Source organism: Peromyscus maniculatus, chromosome 8 (assembly GCF_049852395.1).
Source record: "Peromyscus maniculatus bairdii isolate BWxNUB_F1_BW_parent chromosome 8, HU_Pman_BW_mat_3.1, whole genome shotgun sequence".
Classification (NCBI taxonomy): Eukaryota; Metazoa; Chordata; class Mammalia; order Rodentia; family Cricetidae; genus Peromyscus; species Peromyscus maniculatus.
Genome location: NC_134859.1, coordinates 90,157,459 through 90,181,231, shown reverse-complemented (window position 1 = coordinate 90,181,231; position 23,773 = coordinate 90,157,459). Strand labels below are relative to the sequence as shown.

General features: G+C 46.7%; 1 protein-coding gene across 2 annotated transcripts in view; it reads left to right on the top strand.

Annotated features, from left to right (window-relative positions):
* The window catches only part of Dcakd (dephospho-CoA kinase domain containing), a 36,006-nt gene that overhangs the window by 6,424 nt on the left and 5,809 nt on the right, over positions 1-23,773 (top strand). The window contains exons 1-3 of one of the 2 annotated variants that reach the window (XM_006970573.4): positions 6,933-7,071; positions 22,676-22,880; positions 23,228-23,431. In XM_006970573.4, coding sequence (XP_006970635.1) covers positions 22,769-22,880; positions 23,228-23,431 — 316 coding nt within the window. In that variant the 5' untranslated portion in view covers positions 6,933-7,071; positions 22,676-22,768. Of the gene's footprint in view, positions 1-6,932; positions 7,072-22,675; positions 22,881-23,227; positions 23,432-23,773 lie in introns of those variants that run through there. The other variant, XM_076543471.1, reaches the window with a different exon arrangement.

The following is a 23,773-nucleotide window of genomic DNA, read 5'->3' as shown; positions in this document are numbered from 1 at the left end:
TACCATGACTGATGGGTGTAGATACCCTCTGATAGGTCAGGAGTGAAAAAAGGCTAAGAACCATAGAGCAAGGCTGTCTGTAAACTAAGTATTAAGGGAGGGAGACTGGGACATTAGAGCTGCTTTATAGAATAAGAGATTTATTCTTCTTGGCCCCCTGGCTGAGAACCAGGAGAACTGTTTCCTGAGGTGGAGCTTTGTACTGCCAAGAGTGAACTTCAAAGATAGCAAGAAGCTGTCTTGATGTAGGGAGTTAGTTTCTTCTGTGGCTGGTACATTGCCTCTTTCCTGTAAATACCCTCCACTCATGTTCACGCAAGCAAAGTGAAATTCAGTGAGTCAAAAGAAAAGAAAAAGGATATCAAAGTAGGAGGGGCTTCGTCAGGAAGAAGAAAGGTTTCAGGAAGAGATGAAGATGGCTCAGAGGGAAAGGAACTCACTACCATGTCTGAAAACCTGTGTTCAATCCCCAGAATCCACGGGGCAGAAGGAGAGAGCCAACTCCCACAAGGTGTCTTCTGACCTTGAAAACACACACAACAAATATTTAGAGAAAAATTACCTTGAATTTGTTAATTTTTGTTTTCATTTGAGAGGGAGTGAGTTCTAAGGACTGGGCAGGACATGTCTATGTCTAGACAGTAGGGAAATATGCATTGTGCGGGAGCTCAAACACTGTCAGGATGTGTTAGGCACAGGGCCAGTGGGTTATACAGTGAATTCTGTTTGCAAGTTCAAGGCCAGTCTAGGCTACATAGCAACTGTTTGGAATTGGTAGGACAGACACCATTTATCTGGAGACACATCGTAAGTATCCTTGGCCATAGAAAGCAAGGAGAAAGTTCCAGGAACTGGGATTTTAACAGCAGGCACAAACTTTTTTTCCCCACTCCCTAATTTATGTATTTTATTTCTTTATTTATACTGGGGATTGACATTGGGACTCTAGGCTACTAGCTACATCCTTAGCCTTTTAAAACGTTTATTTTGAGACAGAGTCTCTGTATCTTACTCAGGTTGGCTCTGAACTCTAGCCCAGGTAGGCCTTGGCCTTTTGCTTCTCCTGCCTCGGGTTCCTGAGTAGCTGGCATTACCCCCCCTTCCCCTTTTGTATATGTTCCTTTGAGACAGAGTCCCACATGACCCAAACTGGCCTGATAGCCTCAGCTTGCTATGGGGCTGAAGCTGGCCTTGGAACTCTCGCTTCTTCTGCCTCAGTCTCTGGAGTGCCGAGACCCTGGGCCTTCTGCATCGCCAGCTAGGAGCATTCCTTTCACGGTGCTCGGCTAGATTTTCGAAAGAGGCCTTTTCTCCTCAACTCACATGAACTGACTTGGAGACAAGTATCATGTCTGGAAAGGAACTCCGGATGCTGACTCAGGTCACAGTCCCAGGTTCTAGTCAATGTACTAAACTTTCCAAGGACACGTGAAGAAGCAAGGGCCGAGGATCAAAAGACTGTACACAGCATGCAGATGTCCAGCCCATCTGGAGCCCCTTTGTCCTACAGAAGCCCTCTTGCCCCTCCTCAAAGGTAATTGAGACGCAAAAGTTTCCTTTATTTCCCTTAAAGCCGCCATGTAAATCTACTTCCTGGCACTAATTTCTGTCACCTGTTTTTTCCATAGAGCAGTGAGCATGAACCTTACATTCCAATAACAAAGTGAGAGTGAGAGTTCCTGGATATAATGGCTAGTCTATTGCCTGTGTTTCCTGTCACAGTATAACCTGTTGTGATGGTCACTTGCCCTGTAAGTGTGGCTAGATACCCCACAGTAATACCTACCACCCACAAGAACTTCTCTTTATTGGAGTAACTTGGACTCAAATTCCAGATGATGTAAATACTACCTACCTTCCTGCCTGGAAGGCTCTGGGAGCCCTATGGCACACTCAGACTTCTGCCTAGGAGTAACCTTTACTTTATTGACTTGTGTATGGGATACTCAGAGATTTGAGGTTGACTCTTTTTATCCAGATTGTTCAAAAGCTATTGGTCTGCAATGGCAACATTCACAGTGGATTAATCAAAATTGGCCAAATGCTAAATCCAAAAGAGACCTTACCAGCACCAGCGCAGGTGCTGGACCAGGAATTCTAGGACAAGCTGGACTCACTGCAAATGAAGAAAGATTCCTTGTGTACTAGTTACTTTTCTATCTCTGCAATGGGCCACCATGGCCAAGAACAACATGGGGAGGACAGGGTTTATTTGGCCTACAAATTCTGAATCACAGTCCACGGAGGGAAGCCAGGGCAGGAACTCAAGCAGGGCAGGAACCTGGAGGCAGGAGCTGATGCAGAGGCCACGGAGGGGTGCTGCTGACTGCCTTGCTCTCAAGACTTGCTCAGCCTGCTTTCTTATAGACCCCAGAATCATAAGCCCATGGGTGGTCTCACCCACAATGCCCCTCCCACATTAATCACTAATTAAGAAAATGCCCTGCAGGCTTGTCTGCTTACAGCCTGATCTTTTTTTTTTTTTTTCTTTTTTTTTTTTGGTTTTGGTTTTGGATTTTTGGAGACCGGGTTTCTCTGCATAGCCCTGGCTGTCTTGGAACTAGTTCTGTAGACCAGGCTGGCCTCAGACTCACTGAGATCCACCTGCCTCTGCCTCCTGAGTACTTTAAAGTCTTGCGTCACCACCTCCCAGCAGCTTGATCTTATAGAGGCATATTTTTTCTTTTTTCTTTTTTTCTTTTTTGGTTTTTCGAGACAGGGTTTCTCTGTGTAGCTTTGCGCCTTTCCTGGAACTCACTCTGTAGACCAGGCTGGCCTCGAACTCACAGAGATCCACCTGGCTCTGCCTCCCGAGTGCTGGGATTAAAGGCGTGCGCCACCACCGCCTGGCAGAGGCATATTTTTTCAACTGAGGTTCTCTCCTCTCTGATGACTCTAGCCCACACATAAAACCAGCAGCACACCTTAGAAAAGGACTCACTTTTTTTTAAAAAAAATTAATTAATTAATTTTATGTGCATTGGTGTTTTGCCTGCATGTATGTCTGTGTAAGGGTGTCAGATCCACTGGAACTGGAGTTACAGAGAGTTGTGAGCAGCCATTTGGGTGCTGGGAATTGAACCAAAATCCTCTGGAAGAGCAGCCAGTGCTCCCAACCTCTCAGCCATCTCTCCAGCCCCTAGGACTCACTTTCAAAACAGGACATATAGAAGGAATGCTATTTCAGGAAAAGGAAACGGAAACTCTTCTAGAGCATTGGCTCTCAGCTTTCCTATGCCGCGACCCTTTAAAACAGTTCCAAGTGCTGTGGTGACTCCCAAACATACAATTATTCCATTGCTACTCCATAACTTTTGCTACCATTATGAATCATAATGTAAATATCTGATATGTAGGATATCTGACATGCGACCCCCTAAAGGGGTTGCGACCCACAGGTTGAGAACCATTGTTCTAAAGGAAATTGTGTGTTATGGGGAAGGATTTAAAACACTAGAGAAACTATACAGGACTGTTTCCACTAAGAGGTGGGAAAGCCTGTTCTTGAACTCAACAAGGATTCTTGACAATGGTACTACAGATGGAATCTGAGGTCGCCAGTGGTGGAGCATGGCCAACACTTCTCTCAGAAAGCTAGGACTAATGATCTGTGGAAATCTTACAGAACTCTGTAGTTGGAAGGTTTCTCCAGTCCTGCCCGGCCTGTAGTCCCACAGCTGCTTATAAAATAATTACTCAGAGGCTTATGTTAATTATCAATTGCATGGCCTATGCCAGGCTTCTTGCTAGCTTGCTCGCTACAAAGTTCCAATTATGAGAAATAATAAATGGAGTTTGTAACTTAAGACCTACTCACTATGTAGCTCTGGCTGTCCTGGAACTCTCTACCTAAGACCAGGCTGGTCTCAAACTCAAACTCACAGAGATCCACCTGCCTCTGCCTCCCAAATGCTGGGAATAAAGGCGTGTGCCACCTTGACCAGCTTCAACAGGTCTGGCCTCTTGTTTCTGTCCCTGCCATAAATTATATTTGGTACATTGGAAAAGATCAATTCTGCTCGGAGGAATTCAGAACGATACTGTGTAGTTACCTGATTTCTTCTGTAATATAACCATTTACTTCCTTAAGCTGGATTCTGGTGTAACACCAAGATAACAGGCCAGATCAAGAAATTATCCAGAAATAATAGTTACAGTATCTAGATATTGAAGATCAGTCTGTTTTAGATTGGAGTTTGCCACCCCACATGAGGTGATTACCATGAACTCAAGCTGGCCAGATGAAAGACTAAAGAATAATGAACTGTTTCAGGTGCTCTGGACAGCAAATACTATGTATTATAAAGTACAAGTAACTGCAGACACGGAAGGGAAACAACGTATCAATATGGTTAAGGGGTATGATGTCACATGCAGGGGAACTTTTGGTTGGTTGGTTAGGATGCCCTTTCTTTTTTTTTTTTTTTTCTGAGACAAGGTTTCTCTGTGTAGCTTTGGTGCCTGTCCTGGATCTCACTCTGTAGCCCAGGCTGGCCTTGAACTCACAGAGATCCTCCTGGCTCTGCCTCCCGAGTGCAGGGATTCAAGATGTGCACCACAACTGCCTGGCTTATTTTTTGTTTTTTTTGAGACACACGGCAGGATGCTTTTTCTTGATCCGCTACTTTCACCTCATTAGGCCAGACTGTATTCTTGATTATTTTAACTTTAGATATAGAAGTCCTATTATACGTCACATATAAATATTATGTCAAATACAGAGGGTGCAAGAAAAGAAAAAGTCAGGTCCAGATCATGATGGCTGGTGTTTTGTCATGATCCAGGAGTTTGTTTCTTACTAGCTTTACCAGAGGTTCCTCTTCTGAAGACTGCTGTCCTGCCCACTACTCAGGCCCCTATCGACATCAGATCCTAGGAATGAGCCTTCCTAGCTACCAAGGGACCTTATAATATTGAATAAATAATATGTATCCCCTGCATGCACAAAATGTGATGCCTGTCCAACAGGGGGAACTAAGAATGAGAATGTTTTTGAGAGAAAATGAGTCTGCAGAGACTGTTGTTTAGAACTGCAGTACTATGGAGAGATTGTAATAGTCCAGGTCCAGAGGCTAATTACCTTATTTGGGGCTAGTTCTACCCTCTGGAATAGCCAGCCATTCCTTACCCACCACTATATCTGACCTAATATCTTTCTTTTTTAAAAAAATTATTTATTTATTATATACACAATGTTCCACCTGCATGTATGTCTGCACACCAGAAGAGGGCACTAGATCTCATTATAGTTGGTTGTGAGCTATCATGTGGTTGCTGGGAATTGAACTCAGGACCTTTGGAAGAGTAGTCAGTGCTCTTAACCTCTGAGCCATCTCTCCAGCTCCTGACCTAATATCTTTCAATTAATGGAATAGATAAACCTTTGGGAGCCAGGCAGTGGTGGCGAACACGGAGAGGCAGGCAAATCTCCGTGAGTTTGAGGCCAACCTAGTCGATAAAGCTACTTCCAGGATAGCCAGGAAAGAAATCCTGTCTCAAAAAACCAAAAAATAAGCCAGGCAGTGGTGGTGCACACCTTTAATCCCAGCACTTGGGAGGCAGAGCCAGGTGGATCTCTGTGAGTTCGAGGCCAGCCTGGGCTACCAAGTGAGTTCCAGGAAAGGCACAAAGCTACACAGAGAAACCCAGTCTCGAAAAACAAACAAAGAGACAAACAAAAAATCCACCAAAAATAATAAAAAATAAAAACAAAACAAAAACCCCACAAAAGCACTTTTGGAATCTTTTAACTTAGCAGAGCACTGGCTTCCACTGACTCAGAAGCTAAGAATATCATCAGATAGCATCTTAGGCCTATGGAAAAATTTCCCACACCTTGTTCTAACCACCTCTCTGATATGATACAGTCACCTATGTATTTTAAATTTGCCTTGATTTGTGACCATCTCTGTCCTGTAAAACTATAAAGCTTCATGAAACTGCTTCCATGTTGGAACACGGAATTTGGGATAATCTAAATCTATTCCTAGACCATGGTTACTCATATATGTTCCAGAATAAAACCCTGTCTTTTATTGAGTTGAGAGCTGTTTCTTTTAACGACAAAAGTGATCTGATAGAAATGTCAAGTTACTTCATACTTCAATATATTGGCTCCTCACTGCGAAGAGCACTGAGAATGCCCTTCTTAGTGGTAAAGAAACATGGTTCCTACCTTTAATTAGTGGGCAAGGATACAGTTCAGGAAGAGGGAAGGGAGGTAGGATAGGCGTCACTAAGGACCGCCTACTACCTGTGCTCTTCATTAGGTACTTATTATTTCCAATTCTTTCAGCAACACTGCACAGTAGTGATTATCCTCCTCTTCCGGAGGAATTTAGATGAGGTATGGACAAAATATGGGCCAGCAATCAAATAACTTTGAGTGGATAAATGGGTTAACTTCAAAATACCAGTTAGTTCTTGTGTAAAATGAGATTAATGACAGTATCCACCATAAGGACTCTGAGGCCTAAGATAATAACCTTACAGAGTGCTCTTAAGATCTGGTGGATAGCTGGGTGGTGGTGGCGCATGGCTTTAATCCCAGCACTCAGGAGGCAGAGGCAGGCGGATCTCTGAGTTCGAGGACAGCCTGGTCTACAGAGCGAGATCCAAGAAAGGCGCTACAGAGGAACCTACAGAGGAACCCTGTCTCGAAAAACCAAAAAAAAAAAAAAAAAAAAAAAGTGGATACAAAGTGTCCCGTTAAGGGCTGTAGCTACTGTGGTTACTAATACAAATTCATGGTTAATACTCTTCTCTGACCGTTTTGTTATTGGAATGTAACACTCTCTAGGGGAAAAAAAACCAGGTGATAGAAGTTATGCCGGGAAGGACATCTCCACTGGCCTTCAAAAACAGTAGTTAAAAGTGGACTGAGCATGGACCACGCCCACCTCCCTTGCAAACGGCTGGTGCTCGGCCCCGCCTTCCGGTCCCGCCCCTTCCGCTGGCTGCATGTCCGGTCCGCGTGCACGCTCGCGCATCCCGCCTGTGTGCAGCGAGCCAGCCAGTAATCGTCGCGGAGATTGGGCTTGCGGCCGAGGCTGAGGCCGAGTCGGAGCCCCGGTAGGTAGCGGCGCGTGGGAGGGGAAGCCGCCAGCCCCGGGAGGGGGCGGGCCGGGCCGGGTGGCAGCCGCGAGCGCTCGCTTTGTTTCCTCGGCGGCGCCGCGCGGGGCCCGGGCCCGGGTCTGCGCGGGACCACCGCCGGCGCGCGGGATCCTGCCGCGGAGTTTGGCGCATTGTGCGCGCCTTTTTTTTTAAAAGCACATATTTGTAGCTGACCTTGGGGCAAAACAAGCGCGCGTTTATGATCATCTTGACAACAAACCTGTGAAATCAAGTGTTATTTTCCCTGTACAGCCGTGGAAACGGAGGAACGAAAGCGTTTACAACTGGAAAGGGATGGAAAATCCGGGGTTCTGGCCAAAGCCTCCGCGCTTCCGAGCTGTGGGGTCGGACCCAGTTTTGATTTTTGAATCTAATCTCTGCCCTTTTTATTTTTGAATCCAACCTCTATCCTTTCCAATAGTATGGCCTTCCTCGCCTTGCCCACCCCCACTACCCTCAGTTTGATCTTCTGAAAATTGGGGATGAAACCCATCTCGAGATCGGTGGTGGGTGCTGTTTTGCGTCTACCATCTGATTTTCAGACCTTGTTTTTCATGGCTTCCGTCCTCAGAAGCTGAACTAGTTGGTTTTCTAAATTCTTTAGATCTGGGGACAGAGTGAATCTCCCACTCATCCACTAGTTAAAGGCCTCACAGGAGCATCCAGGCCAGTGTGGGCTACATAAAGCAAGACCTTTGGCTCCAGATAAAAATTTAAATACACACATTAAAAAATTGAGGATCAGCTGGGTGGTGGTGGCACACGCCTTTAGTCCCAGCTCTCGGATGGCAGAGGCAGGCGGATCTCTGCGAGTTCGAGGCCAGCCTGGTACACCGTGAGATCCAGGACAGGCATCAAAACCCTGTCTGGGGGGGGGGTGGCGCGGGAACAAAAACCACAAACAAAAAAATTGAGGGCCTCAGAGTACCTGTCTCTTATTTTTGTTTCCCAGAGGAGGCATGGACATCTTTGGTGTTTACTTACAGAGTTTTCACAACTACTGTGATCATCCTGGATTTCAGGGAAATTATTAACTGGTTACACTTAACCACTGTGTTTCACTTTTAAAGGTGATACTTTGTAGCTTTGAATGTTTACATTTTAGGTTTTCTGTGTGTATGTTTTAACCCACAGCTTATTAAATTGGGTGCTGACTCCATACAGAGTCCGGTTAACTGAATGCGAGAGCTGCTAAAAATACAGTAACGGTGAAATTATGATTGTGCAACAACCAATAATTCAGACTCCAGCACCTAATAACTTTTAGGTATTTCTGGCAATGTTTGTCAGAACTGCACCTTTGACCTCACCACAGTCTTGATTCCCAGCACAGAATGGACACTTGCTTGTACACAACAAAGTCTTCTGTGTTACCAGAAGCAGTGATTTAGTTATGGAAAACAGACTTCATCATTCCTCAGCACGTGTTAAATAAGTATATCTTTGATAAGGTTATATTAGAATGTTTTATCTTATCTGGCGTGGTGGAGCATACCTTTAATCCAAGCACTTGGGAGGCAGAGGCAGGGAGATCTCTGAGTTACAGGCCTAGCCAGGATTACATAGGAGACCTGTCTCAAGAAGGGAGAGAGGAAAATATTTTTTTTAATTTATTTATTTTGGTGTTTTATAACAGGATTTCATGTGGCTTTGAACTTACTCGGTAGCCAAGACTGGCCTGAACCTTCAGCTTCCACCTCCTCAGGTGCTTTCTGAGACATGGGTCTCCTGTCCATGTCGCTTCCAACCATTAGCTGTGTAGTAGTTGAGGATGGCCTTGAGCTCCTGATCTTCATCCTTCTATCTCTAAAGTGCTGGGGTTCCAAACACAGCCATGACACATTGTGATAATCTCAACCATTATCGCTACATATGTATGTACGTGTGAATATCAAGTTTTTAAATTAAGCCAAGGGCCGCAGTCCAAACGTATAGTCCCAGCACTTGGCAGCTAGAGGTAGAAGAAAGAGGTCAGGATGATTCTGAAATATGTAGCCAGTCGGAGGTCAACTTGGCTATGTGAGACCTTATCTCAAAGACCAAATAACAAGGAATTTGCTTTGTTTCCAGGGAGGGTCTAATGCTTGTTGGCCAAGAATACGCTATTGCTGACCTATATCCCCAGTCCAAGAATTTTTTTTTTAAGTGTGAGTTTTTTGCCTGAATGAGTGTTTGTGCACCGTAAGTGTGCCTGGTGTCCATGAAAGTCAGAAGAGGTCATCAGAGCCCTTGGAACTGAAGTTACACATGGCTGTGAGGCGCCATGTGGGTGCTGGGATTTGAACTCAGGTCCTCTACAAGTACAACCAGTGCTCTTCATCACTGGGCCATCTCTCCAGCTGTTGAACAACTTTTATAAAGGTTTAATTAAAAATATACTTTGAGGGGCTGGATAGATGGCTCAGTGGATAAGACCACATCCTAGTCTTGCAGAGGACTTGAGTTTGATTCCCAGCACCCACATCAGGCAGTTTATAACTGTAACTCCAGCTCCAGGTGATCTGATATCCCTTAGTGCGACAGCGAGTCTTGTTCTAAGATATCGTGTTTCTCTAATCTTAGGTGCCAGCGTGATAAGCTCAGAAGGACAGTCTCCTGGGGCCCATTGTACTGGTGTCAATAAATGCATATTCAAAATAAAAAAAAATACTTTGAAAGAAAATAAGTTTTTGGTTTTTTTTGAAATTTGTTACCATTAGGCAGGGCTTGGTGACCCACGCCTTTACTCCTAGCACTTGGGAGGCAGAGGCAGGTGGCTCTCTGTGTTCAAGGCCAGCCTGGCCTGCAGAGAGATCCAGGACAGCCAGGACTGCATAAAGAAACCCTGTCTGGGGGAAAAAAGAAAAGAAAAAAATCCATGACTGTTTTTGCATCTTAAACTTGTGATTTAATTGGGAAAACTAAATGCTGTAGATAGTAGAAGATGCCCTGTTGCCTGCTGCTGTTTTATTTATTGACTGGTTGAGAAAGGATTTCGTTGCTCAGGCTGGTGTGAGGATTCTCTCACCTCAGCTTCCCTAGCAACGGGATTAGACGTACGCCACTGTGCCCAGCTACCTGCCTGTATTAAAAAGGCAAGAATAGTTCATAGGGGTGGGGGGAGTATGGGGATGGAATTTGTAAAATGCTTTGATCAAACAATGCTGTTTCCAAAAGAATGTCTGGAATTAGTAATGACCAACTTTAGCAGTTCGTTCCCAGGCTCCAGGGCAACCCGAAATGTGGTTCAGTTAGGTAATGCACTAGTGTTTCCTTATGTGAGATATGATTATAAAGGAAACACAAAGAATCTCTGCTTGGTCCTACTTAGAAGGTCACAAAAAATAGGAAACTATTATCTTAAAAGTCGATGTATTAGCTGGGCGGTGGTGGCACACGCCTTTAATCCCAGCACTAGGGAGGCAGAGCCAGGCAGATCTCTGTGAGTTTGAGGCCAGCCTGGGCTACAGAGCGAGATCCAGGATGGGCACCAAAACTACACAGAGAAACCCTGTCTCGAGAAACAACAACAAAAAAGGCAATGTATTTTCCACAAATGAAGGTTTAAAGTCAAAAACGATTGCCTTGGTGCCCGTACAGGTGGTGCAGAGCAACTGATGGGGGAGATGTTGATTTATAGCAAAAGTTCAGGCTGGTGGCAGTGAACATGTGACTGACTCACTTCATGTTCCCATAGGCACTTGGAGCTAAAAAAAAACCAACAAAACAAACCTCATCATATTAATATACCCTACAAAAGGCATTAACTTCATCAAAAGCCATGCCTTTAATGACCATTTGTGTGCAAACCTTTGCAAAGACACGGTCTGATGTCAGAAGCTTGTTACTATCTGCAGACTTAAGGTAGTTCTCAGGGTGAAGTCTAAGCAGAAAGATGAAGTTGTAGTTTTGACTGAGAAGAGATCTGATTTTGTTAATGATTTTCATCATGACTTAGCCCTTCCAAAACTTACTTCTCAGATATTATCAAAGAACTCAATGATTTAAGTATGTCTCCTCAAGGAGGAAAGTGTAACATCTAATGTTATAAGAAAAAATGAAAAGTTTTCTTTAAAAGTTAACATGGAAGAACAGAGTGGGAAATGCATATTTAGAAATCTTTATAACCATAGATGATTTTAAATTGAAAATAACCTTCCCATAAAATTGTAAGAGTGATAATTGAACATCTGAAGTCCTTGGACACAGTTTTAGAATTTTTTTTCAAATTTTTAATTCTAAAAACTATATTGGGTTTATAAGCTCTACTTAATGTCCATAAACTATTATCCTTGCCATTAAAGTTCAGTTTCCAGGGCTGGGTGGACGGCTCGGGGGTGAAAGCACTTACCGTGGGAGCCTGAGGACCTGAGTTTGAATCCCCAGCTGGCCACAGCTAGATGCCTGTGCTGGAGGCGGGGACACGGGACCATAGCAGGAGGATCGTTATGGGGTCTTGTGCCGAGACCCCGAACAGGACTAAAACAGCATGCTAAGCCAGGTTCTGACATCCCCTGGCCTCTGCAAGTGCACACACCACATATAACACAAATGAATTCATTTTTTTAGATCAGATATTTTATGTGTATGAATGTTCTGTCTGCATGTACATCTGTTCACCAAGTGTGTGCCTGGGTCCTGAAGTAGTCACAGCGTCGGAGCCTCAGGAACATGAATTACAGATTTTTAAGTTCGATTTCCAAAAATTTCTAAAATGGCCTTAAAAAAGAAGAAAGAAAGAAAGGAAGGAAGGAAGGAAGAAAGGAAGAAAGGAAGAAAGAAAGAACGGGGCAGCGGTGGCCCACAGCTTTAATCCCAGCACTTGGGAGACAGAGGCAGATGGATCTCTGTGAGTTCAAGGCCAGCCTGGTCTACAAGTGAGTTCCAGGACAGCCATGGCTGTTATACAGAGACACCCTGTCTTAAAAAAAAAAAAAAAAAAAAAAAAGAAGGAAGAAGAAAGAAGGAAGGAAGGAAGGAAGGAAGGAAGGAAGGAAGGAAGGAAGGAAGGAAGGAAGGAAGAAAGAAAGAAAGAAAGAAAGAAAAAAACTGGCCAGGCCTGGTGTTGCAGGCCTTTAATCCTAGCACTCAGGAGGCAGAGGCAGGTAGATCTCTGTGCGTTTGAAGCCAGCCTGGTCTACATAGTAAGTTTTAAGACAGTCAGGGCTACATAGTGAGATCCTATCTCAAAAAAACAAAAAGTCAAAAAATAAATGATTTTTTTGCACACTCCTGCCATTTTGTGCTGTGTGTTGATGGGAAGCAGTTGGTAGTTTCAGCACTGATAGTTTATTTGGTCTTGTTTTCCCTTGCTAGCTTCACACTTTTCCTACCTGTTATGTGTCCTGGGATTTCAGCTGTGAGCTGTCACACCTGGTTTAGCATTGATAATCCTAAAATAAATCAGGGTATCAGTCAACTTGGGGAAATGATGCTCATGTCCTGCATATCGGCCAAGATTAATCATTTATATAAAAGTAAGCAAACATGCCAATCTCCTTAGCATACACATTTGTCCACATCTTTAATAAATGGCAACATTTCAAATAAAAAACGAGGAGGTGGGAGGGAGAAAGGACTAAGCAGTTTAGAGTGCTCGCTGCTCTTCTGGAGGACCCAAGTTTGGTCCCCAAACTCACATTGGACAATTCAGACACCTTTTGTTCTCCTTGGGAATCGGCGCACACATGGCATATTATGCTTACAGAGTACACACAGGAAAGGGAAATAAATGTTAAAGTGAGGGTTGGAGAGATGGCTCAGTGAGTAAAAGTGTCCGCTGTTGAGTCTAGCAACCCTAGTTCAGTCTCGGGGTCCACATGGTGGAAGGAGGAAGCAGACTCCGTTAATAGTCACACAACCTCCACGGATGTGCTGCGGCTGGTGTGAACACACTCGCACACCATAAAATGTAAGCATTTCCTGGGCAACAGTGGGTTACTAGTGGGAAATACTGGTTTTGAGTGGCAGCAGTGATAGGATAGGTCTGGGGAGATGGCGGAAGGTGGAAGATGAGGCTGGTCAGCAACCCAGGCGGGTCCGTCGAGTGCTGATAGGGTCCTGGATTCCCTCCAGCTTCCCTGTTAAAACAACAGCAGAGCCAGGAGCCGGAGACGGCTCTGCAGTTAGGATCAAGTGATAATTTTGCAGAGGACATGGCTTTGGTTCCCAGAACACACATCAGGCAGCTTAACAGCTGTTTGTAACTCCAGTTCCGGCAGAGCCAATGCCCTGTTCAGGTATGCATGTGTGCATATGTACATGCAGGCAAAACACTCATACACATAAAACCAAAAGTTTGTTTTAAAGCAGTTCCTTGGTATACATATAATTTTACCATTTGTTAAAGATGAAAGCAAATTTGCATACTGCTGAGATAGACATGACTGTTTATTTTTAGACAAAAATTTCAATCTTGGAGGCCATAGAGATAGCCCAGCTGATAAAGGTGCTTGTTGCCAAGCCTGACAACCTGAGTTTGATCTCCTCGACTGATCCCCCCCCCCAAAAAATAGGTAATTTTTAAACTTATTAAATCTTGGCAGAGAGATGGCTCAGCAGTTAGGAATGCTTGTGGCTCTTACAGAGGATTCGGGTTTCATTCTTAGCACCCTCAGGGTGGTTCACAGGCCTATGTGATTCCAGTTCCCTAGAATCTGATGCTTTCTGACCTCTGGACATCAAGACACATGTGGCAGGCAAACACAAAATATATAAATCTAATATAAACTTAAGTTTTGGCTAAAAACTTGAGTACCTGCAGGATGTAGAAGATTTCCAGTGTTTTTCAGAGTTATCATTAATTTGTTTTGAGACGGGTTAGATGATAACTGGCAGAGGCGAGGTTGCTCTCCCTCCATCTTGTAGGGGATAGAACCAAGGTCATGCTTGGCAGCAAGGTCTTGACACACTAAGCCATTTTCACTGACCCAACCTTGAACATCTGACCTCCCTGCCTCCATCTCCCTGCCTTTTAGTTCTGGGATTACAGGTGTGAGCCACCAAACCTGGTTTATGCTGTGCTGGGACAGCACCCATCCCCCTGGGCATGCGAGGCAAGCACTCTGCTAACTGAGCTAAACTGCCAGGCCTCCATACTTTCTGTAAGACCATCATTCTGTATGTACAGTAAGAACATTTCAGTTCAAGCCGGGCGCTGATGGCGCATGCCTTTAATCCTGGTACTCAAAGGCAGGAGGATCTTTGTGAGTTTGAGGCCAGTCTGGTCTACAGATCAAGTTCCAGGACAGGCTCCAAAGCTACACAGAGAAATCCTGTCCCCAAAAACAAAAACAAAAAATTGCAGTTCATAGCATATACTAACCCAGGTGTGCAGATACTGTTTCTTAGTACTTTGTACTGTGCATATGAGGTGAGCGTATGTTGGATATTCAGGACCAGGGGCCCAATGAAGTTCTGTGCTACAATATCGTGTAGCACTAGAGGAAGCGCCTTGGATTCATTTTTATTCATGTTGGCCATTGCACATTCATAATCCTTTTACTGCTGCCAAATTTTGCCACCCTCACATTGAGTTGCACTTCTCTAGGTGGGTTGTTACCTGTAGCTTACGTGTTAGTGACTGGGTTCTAGGTGTGAGGCAGGTTCCAATAAACAGGTGTAGTGTGAAGAGAAGGGAAGCAGACCGCAGAGCAAAGCAGGGTGCTGTTTGTACACTGGAGGACAGCGGCACTTAGATGACAGTGAGGCAGAGAGAAGAGTTTAGGGGGCAGCGCATTCTTTTTAAAAATTTTTATTTATAAGGTGAGTGTGAGTTAGGGTGCGTGTGCAAGTGTGTGTTCAGAGGTCAGTCTAAGGAGTTGGTTCCCCTACCCAGGGTTCCCTGGGTTATCAGAATCAGGCCTGACAGGCAAAGCCCTTTGACCCGCCGCCGCCGCCGCCGCCGCCGCCGCCGCCTTCCCACGAGGAGCAGTGTGCTGAGCACAGTCAAGTAGCTCTGTGACCAGCAAGGGGGGCTACTTAGATGAGGGATATTGGGGCACCCATGATGGGAGCATCCTGTGCCCATGAGGCCTGTGAAGGACTCTGCGCGGCCTTGACTTACACTGGAGGGAGACAGGAGTTCCTGGGGAGTTTGAGGCTGAGCTGAGCTCACACTGGCTGGAGCAGCAAGTTTGATCCCAGGAGTCCATGGTGACAGGAGAGACCCACTCCCAAAAGTCGTCATTTCCACACTCAATCTGTGGTGCCCTCCTCCCTCCCTCCCTCCCTCCCTCCCTCCCTCCCTCCCTCCCTCCCTCCCTCCCTCCCTCCCTCCCTCCCCTGCTCCCCACTTGAGACTTGCTGTGTAGCCCAAACTAGTGGGAAGATAAGAGGTTTCACTGTGACATCACACTCGGAATTGGGGGAGATGAAGTGACCATGACCTCTTGTCCTCTCATCTAATTCTGACAAGACTCTTGTGAGAAGTCATAGCTAATCCTATTTTTCACTCAATTAAAGGGAAGTTATGAATGCTGAAGGAAATTGCCCAAGGCCAGATAGCAAGGGGCTGAGCTGAGTTCCCAAGGTCCTTCTGATTACAAAGCCTTTTGGGGTGGGCCTTCCCCATGCCTCGTGTTCTGCATAGCAGTCCGGTCTGTGCACACCCTGCCCATCCATAGCTGCTCCTTGGAGTGCTGGTGTGTGCTGAGAAGAGACCATGTCCTCCCTTCACTTGGTGTTGGCCCTGGCAGAAGGAAAGATTGACCCCCCCTCTTGACACTCCCTCCAAGTAATGGGCAGCTCAGAGGAAGCTGTGGCTCAATAGACCTAGCGGAAAGGAGAACTTGAACTCCAGGTTTAAACAACAAACCCTCACCAATAATGACAGTCAGGAGTGGGGAAAGTGTATAAAAATAGCACTTAATAGTTAACCGGCAAGCAATGTATTTTTTCAGTCATCGGTTCTACAAGAAAATAATTGGGTCCCAAGACAGGAATGACTCGTTTTCATGAATGATTATATTGATCATTGGAGGGAAATGGGTACATCCCTTTTGGAAAGCAATTGAAGGAGAGAAGTGGCCAGCTGGCCAGACATGCCCAGTGTGATACCCTGAGAAGTGAGCTGCTCACTAATGAGCAGCCAGGTCCTGGCCTGGTGCAAGTAGGCTGGGGCAGCAGAAGCCTCATAGGTGTTTTCAGCTCTTGCAGGGGAGGCGTGGTTTCTTAGGTAGCATTTCCTCCTGTTTAACCCGCTGAGGGTACTCTGGGAATGATCTGCTAACGGTGATCACCATGCTCAAATGACGTAGAATGCAGACCAAGAGACTGATTCTAGCCTCTGGTTTGCTACTTACAGGAGCATGTGACCCCAAGTATTTCCCATCTCCTTCCCCAGGCATTACTCCAGTAGTTACCAGAGACTCCCTCTAACCGGGCATGGTTATACACATCTGCAGTCCAGTGTTCAGGAGTTTTAGGTAAAGGGGATTGCTACAAGTTAGAGGCTAGCCTAGGCCACGTTGGAAGACCATGTCTCACAAACAAAAGAAACATTCCATCTATGCAATAGTAGATGTCCTTGGTTCCAAATTACATCAGAAGAAACTGAGGCAAAGAAAGATTAGTAACTTAACTAATGTGGCCACATATTAAATGAGACATTGAACGTCATGCAAGATGTTGGAGATGGGAACAAATTAGATGTGGTTTGTGGCTTTGTGGAACTTGTTTTATGTGACACTTCAAAATAGTCATGCACAGGGACTGATAAGTGACTCAGGAGCTTGTCTTGGGCTCATAGGGGACCTAAGTTTGGGTCCCTGCACCCAACTGCCTGTAACTCCAGCTCCAAGGGGATCCAGTGCCTCTGGCCTCTGCAGGCACCTGCACTTACATGCTCATAATTAAATCTTTAAAAAATTGTCATATGGGTTGGGGATTTAGCTCAGAAGGCCCTGGGTTCGATCCTCAGCTCAAAAAAAAAAAATAGTCATATACAAAAAGTCACACAGACAAAAGTGCAAAGCATGAGTGCAGAGTGGGTGGACTGGCAGGCCATGTCAGGCCTCTGGTGCTGGACAGGGCTGCAGCCCGGACACCCTGCTGACTTACCTCTTGCTAATTGGAGGCCTTAGCTCACACAGATTTCTCTGGTCCCTCATTCAAGACAGCAAATGCCCCCCCCCAATCTTCCCGGGAACACTCCTGTTTCCCATCACCTGCTGTGTGCTCCACCCCCACTCCAGACTGAGCTGCTGATTTGGTAGGGTCAGTTAATAGTGGGTGTGGGATAAAGAGTCAGACAGCAAGAGGTCGGGAACAGCATGCCTGGAGGTCCTGCGATGGAGAAGCAGCAGCAGCATGTCCAGGGAGTGACCGGGGAGCTCCAGAGACCTTGGTGCCTGGCCATAGGGATGGGGCAGGCAGGGGAGGTTTATGCAGAAGAGTGACATGCTCAGATGATCCTTTAGTCATGATCTTGGCTTCCAAAAAGTCAAGTGGGACTGTTGGGTCAGGTGTGGAGGCTGTAGAGTAGACCTGTGGAGTTAGGTCAGCAGTGAGGCTGCTGTCTAGAGGTGTATGAGGCAGCCCACTCATTTCCAAAGAGAAACCAGAGGAAGTTCCAAGAGATTTCTCTCCAAATGTCCTTTCTTTGTCTTTGGTTTACTGGGGCCCAAGAGGGAATGATAGAAGGGCACACTGGAGTAGCTCCACGAGAGCCCACCGCTCCAGAGCACAATAGAACAGAGGAGCTGCCCCGTGGGTCTTGGGCTCACAGAGGATTTGGGGTGTAGACACTGCTGTCTCAAAGACTGCTTGCCTTTCTCTTTGTATCTGTGCTTCTCCCTTGACATGGAGAGGGAGGGAGGAGGAGGCCGCACTGCCTGCGGCTCTCCTGGGGTCAGCATCCTGCTTGCATCCTGGCCCTGCCCTGCCGTGGATCCTATGCTGAGTTCCTGGCACTAGTTTCCCGTTTCCCTTCTCTGGACCTTTAGCTTTCCTCCAGCCAAGGCAGCTCTGAGGACAGCCTATGGTCCTGCAGAGGAAGAGGGCCAGGCCTTGGGTCGACAAGTGCTTGCTGCCCAGCATGACAATCTGAGTTCATCCTCAGGACCCACATGGTAGGAGAGGACCAGTCTTTAAGTTGTCCTCTGACCTCTACACATACACAGACATGCTGCATGTAACTCTTGTTTATTTGAGACAGGGTCTCACTAAGTAGTTCTGGTGTCCTGGAACTCAGTATGCAGACCAGGCTGGCCTCAAACTCACAGAGATCTGCCTGTCTCTACCTCCTGAGTACTGAGATTAAAGACGTGTGCCACCACTGCCAGGCTGTACATGTGATTTTTAAGAAAAGAGAGAATGGGACCTCTATGGTCATGGTTTTCTTGATTTACCAGCTGAGCATTTTTGACTACTTTCAGGAGAGGAAGAAATCATCTGTGACACAGCCTCTCTCAGGATCTGATGCTGTGCTGGGCCCTTTGTGTACAGGGGTGGAAACTGAAGCCCAGAAAAGGCTAGGCCTCTGGGGCTCCACTGTTGGTCATTTGCAGAGCGCTTCCACTCTGGCCCAGGCTTCGTAGCTCCTTGAGGGCACATAGGTAGCTTCACAGGTTCATGGACAGGGACCCTGGCCTCTCTGTGTAGCCCGTAACCGCCCCTCTCAGCCAGTGCTTCTACCTGGCTGGTTCCTATTTAAGGCTGGTGTCCAGTCTGGGTTCTACATCTCTTTTTGAAAGCTTTACAGAGGACTCAGATTTGGCCAGGCTTAGAGGGTGGCTGTGACGTTCTGTCTCAGCAGTAGTTGAACGGGGGAAGTGAGGTGGAATCTGGAAAATAATGGCTTGATTAGCAACATAGGTTGCTCAAGGTGGCTATTCACATGAGCTGGGGGAGCTGTTGACAGGTCTGAGTGGTACTTGGAATTTGGTATAATAAGCCTTGCTCTCTGCCTTGCCAGGCTTTGGAAGGACAGTGGCCCTAGTTTAGCTTCATTTCCTGGCACAGCCTACTCTACGGACAGTCTAGAGTGCAAAGGGGCTCTTGGGCCGGCAGCACCAGTGTCACCTGACTGGTCCTGCTCCCCACTGGCACGCTGTTGCTCCCAGCTGTTGTCATTTGTTCCCGTCTGTCTCCAGTTTTCCCACAGGGCAAGACCTGTGGTTTCCATGGGTTGTCGAGAGGTCCCTGGCCCATGGCTGCAAAGCACAGAGGGGCTTAGTCACCAGCTGGGGAGGGAGTGAGTCACCAAGGGCTTGCTGGACAGGAACAGCTGGTTCTTACCCATCCCCTTCAGGCCAGCAGCCAAGGGCCTCCCTGTGCACGTATTCCTCAGTCTCCCCGGTCCTCCGTGTGAAGGCAGAGTGTCTGGCTGTTTCTACGGGTGCAGGCCGAAGGCACTGAAGAGTGGCTGTTCCTTTGGTTGCCACAGAAGCCTGCACTTTACATCCGTGTCTTGGACATTGACGCAAACACCCTTCCTCCCTGTCTGTAGAACAAAACAGTATGGCAGTCAAGAGTCAGCTACTAGGAATCATGTACACACACACACAGTCCTAGTACTTGGGAGGATCAGGAGTTCAAGGTCATCCTCAGCTATCTAGTGAGTTCAAACCTAGTCTGAGCAGGTTTCTTCCTCTGCTCCTCACTATGTGTAAGTGAAGAGCTAGGATCTGTTCTGAGCCCTGCCGTATGCCAGAATTGCCGAGGCTGCTCTATCCCCAGAGACTGGATTCCATTCCATTCTCAGAAGGAGTCTGGGCAGCTCTGTGGGCATGGGTTGAAGTCAGCTTGGCTAGATGGTCTTCCAAGTCCCTTCAGCTGAGTCTGGCAGTCAGTCGGCTTCTCATGTGGGAAGCTGGCCCTTATCTCTGTGTTCAAGTCCCACCCCCCCACTCAGCTGGTGTTCAGGAAAAGAGGGACTTCTTGAAATGTTCCTACCAAACCCCCGTCTCACCAGAACGTGACTCTGGGTACATGCATGTTAGTGGGTGACTAAGCAAACGAAGACGCTCAGCACATTTCTTTGGTATGCACATGCTGGACGCAGATTTGCACACCAGTGGACGCACTGTTTTTACATAAATCATTCACTCTTTGGTTTGGGTTTTGATATGTGTGAGTGTTTTGTCTGAATATATGTATCTGTACCAGGTGCGTGCCTGGTGCCTGCAGAGGCCAGAAGAGGGGGCCAAGTCCTTTGAACTGGATTTACAGGTGGTTGTGAGCCACCTTATGGGTGCTAGGAATCAAACCTGGGTCCTCTGGAAGAGCAGCACTGCCCCTAACCCCTGAGCATCTCTCCAACCCTTTCTTGCCTTTTTGAGGCAAGGCTTTGCTATGTGCACCAGGCTGGCCTCAAACTTGTAATAATCCTCTTTCCTTTTTCTCCTGAGTGCTGGGATACAGGAGTACATCACACTAAGCAGGATTTTAATTAAATCAGGGTTGCATATTTACTATTATAGGATGTAGATTATCTTCAGCGTTCTTCAGAGATGATGATACTTTAATTTTCCGAGCAGCAATGCTGAGGACACTTTCATATGAGTATGTAGTATAAAATGGTACAGGCATGTTTAGGGCTATTTCAGAAGTTGTTGGAAATTGTGCCTTAATTCTGCCCAAATTCATTTCATAATTTTTTTTTTAGATGATACTCAAGTCAGCAACTCAAACAGCAATTTTTAAAATCAAACATTTTGGTAATATTCTCCAAAGATTCACTGATATGTACTTAAATGCCAAGGAATGACAGTGGGAAAATACTGTCTTTTCTGTAATTAACCACTGTGTTTCTGTATGAGCAGAGAATTCTGAGCATAGAGGGAAACACTGCAGTTCATAGCACAGGAGTCTCACAGGGGATACCAGCAGTGTGTGCTGGCACTGAAGAGCATCATGGCATGTGTAGAGAAAGTCATGGCATGGGCAAGAGCTGCCAGGAACAAAGTGAAGCCATTTTGTGAGTTTTGTTTTAGTTTGAAATTACTTCTAAAAAAAAGTGTGTGTGTGTGTGTGTGTGTGTGTGTGTGTGTGTGTGTGTGTGTGTGTTCCACACACGTGTGGAGTGTGTGGAGGTCAGAGGACAACTTGAGAGTGTCAGTTCTCAGTTCTTCCACCGTGTGGGCCCCAGGATTGGACTCATTTCCAGCTTGCCGGCAGACACCGTCACCTGCCGAGCCGTATCCCTGGTCCCCCAGCCCTTGTTTGGGTTTTCTTCTCTTTTAGAAATAAAGTCTCAGGGCTGGAGAGATGGCTCAGAGGTTAAGAGCACTGACTGCTCTTCCAGAGGTCCTGAGTTCAATTCCCAGCAACCACGTGGTGGCTCACAACCATCTGTAATGAGATCTGGTGTCCTCCTCTGGAGTGCAGGCGTGCAGAAAGAATACTGTATACATAGCAAATAAATAAATTTTAAAAAAAGAAAAAGAAACCAAGTCTCACTCTGCAGCCCAGTCCTTAATGTCCCAAGTGCTGGGATTGTAGGATTGTAGGATTGTAGGATTGTAGGATTGTAGGATGATTGTAGGATGATTGTAGGATGATTGTAGGATGATTGTAGGATTGTAGGATTATAGGATTATAGGATTGTGGGATTGTGGGATTGTGGGATTGTAGGATGATTGTAGGATTGTAGGATGATTGTAGGATTGTAGGATGATTGTAGGATTGTAGGATGATTGTAGGATTGTAGGATTGTAGGATTGTGGGATTGTGGGATTGTGGGATTGTAGGATTGTAGGATTGTGCTGTCACACCTAGTTGAAAAGCTGTGCTTGAGGGGCAACAGCAGAGATGGGAACCAAGACACTGATGCCACATTCTGTCACAGAGCTTCAGCTGAGCGGTCTAAGTTTCTCTTTGTACAATTGAACGCTGTCCCTAACTCCCTTTTGTTGAGAGGGAGACTACCTGGGGTGACAGCGTCCTCAGGTTAACTTTTCAAATGTGGCGTTCTTCAGTTAGTTCTCTGTTTGGACTCCGAGTCTGTGGTAGATACTCGCCTCTCTGTGCCCCGGCCCACGTGAGAATGAGCTAGGCAGATGTAAACTTGTAGGTTGGTTTCTTGCTATCCTGTGCCACACCCATGTGCCCCCCTCCCCCGACACACACACACACACACACACACACACACACACACACACACACACACACACTTGTGTCTTCAGGAGAGGCAAACTCATTTCCATGTGAGTCCAGGCAAAGTATAATTAGGACAGTAAGTCTGCAGGTTAGCAAAAGAGGTCCTGACCTTTGAAGCCCTCCAAAGAAAGGCATGGACTCACTCTATAAAATTAAAATGTGAAAAGACTTGACGAAGCTGAGAGCGATGCCACAGACCTGCCTTTAGTCCCTGGTACTTGGAAACCTAAAGCAGGAGGATGGCAAGTTGAAGGCCGGCAGGCACACACTAATGAGCCCTGGGGAATAGCTTATGGGCAGCACTTGCCCAGCGTCACCAGGCCCGAGCGGCCAGCCTGCACCGACACACACAGTACTGGAAATTTCTTCTCAGAAGCAGCCCCAGAACTCTCCAAGCCCTGGACCAGGCCCTGCCCACCCTGCTGTGTCCTCCTTCAGCCCCTGTGGCCAGTGCTGACCGGGCCTGAATGTCTCTTGACAACAGGTTTTCCAGCCTGGTGGAGCAGCTGATTGGCAAGTGTGCCAACTGTCCAGTGTTTCCTGGCTCCTACTCTGCCAGTCTCTCTCTCCTGGGAAGATGTTCCTGGTGGGCCTAACGGGAGGCATTGCCTCAGGCAAGAGCTCCGTCATCCAGGTGTTCCAGCAGCTGGGTTGTGCTGTGATTGATGTAGACGTCATTGCCCGGCACGGTGAGTTGAACCCATTGTACACAGCAGCTTCCCCTCGGCTTCCTTTCTTCCATCAGCCTCCTCTTTCTGTCTTCTTAGGGCATTCAGAGAGTGAGACTGTCCTGGGCGGGTTGCCTGTCTCTGCTCCAGCTTGCCCTTAAGGCCCTTCTGTTTGTCCTTCATTCTCCCTAAGAGTCCATTCTTCCCAAACTCAGCTCCATCCCCGGCCTGAGGGATTCTATGTGCTCTGCTCATTCCAATGGAAGGAAACAGCCTTGGGTCCCCCATCAGTTTGCCTCTGGTCATTCGGGGGTCTTTTGGATGGCTGGAGGCTCTGAAATGACCCAGCCTCTTACCTCATCTCACAGTCGTCCAGCCAGGGTACCCTGCTCACCGGCGTATCGTAGAGGCCTTTGGCACTGAAGTCTTGCTGGAGAACGGCGACATCGACCGCAAGGTCCTTGGAGACCTGATCTTTAACCAGCCTGATCGTCGGCAGCTCCTCAACTCCATCACTCATCCTGAGATCCGCAAAGAAATGATGAAGGAGACCTTCAAGTACTTTCTCCGAGGTGAGACTCTAGACTTGGAGCTGGAGGGGCAGACAGTCTCTTCACAAAGCCTCTCTCTAGTTGAAGGTCCAGGGTAGGGTAGGTGGCTGTCTAGGCTGCTGAGTTCACACTGTTTATTGGTACTTCCCTCTGCAGGAGAGATGGGAGGGTAGAGAAGCTGGCCTAGGCCATGGAGACTTCCTGCCAGCCTCTGGTATATATGGCCTCCGGTCTGTGCCTCAGTAGAAGGCCTAGTGGCCTAGCTCCTCCATCAGTCATATTGTGGAGACTATTCCCTGGAGAGCATGGGGACCCATTTTGGTTGTCTCCAAGTTTTCCCACTATAACCATGGCCAGGCCCCT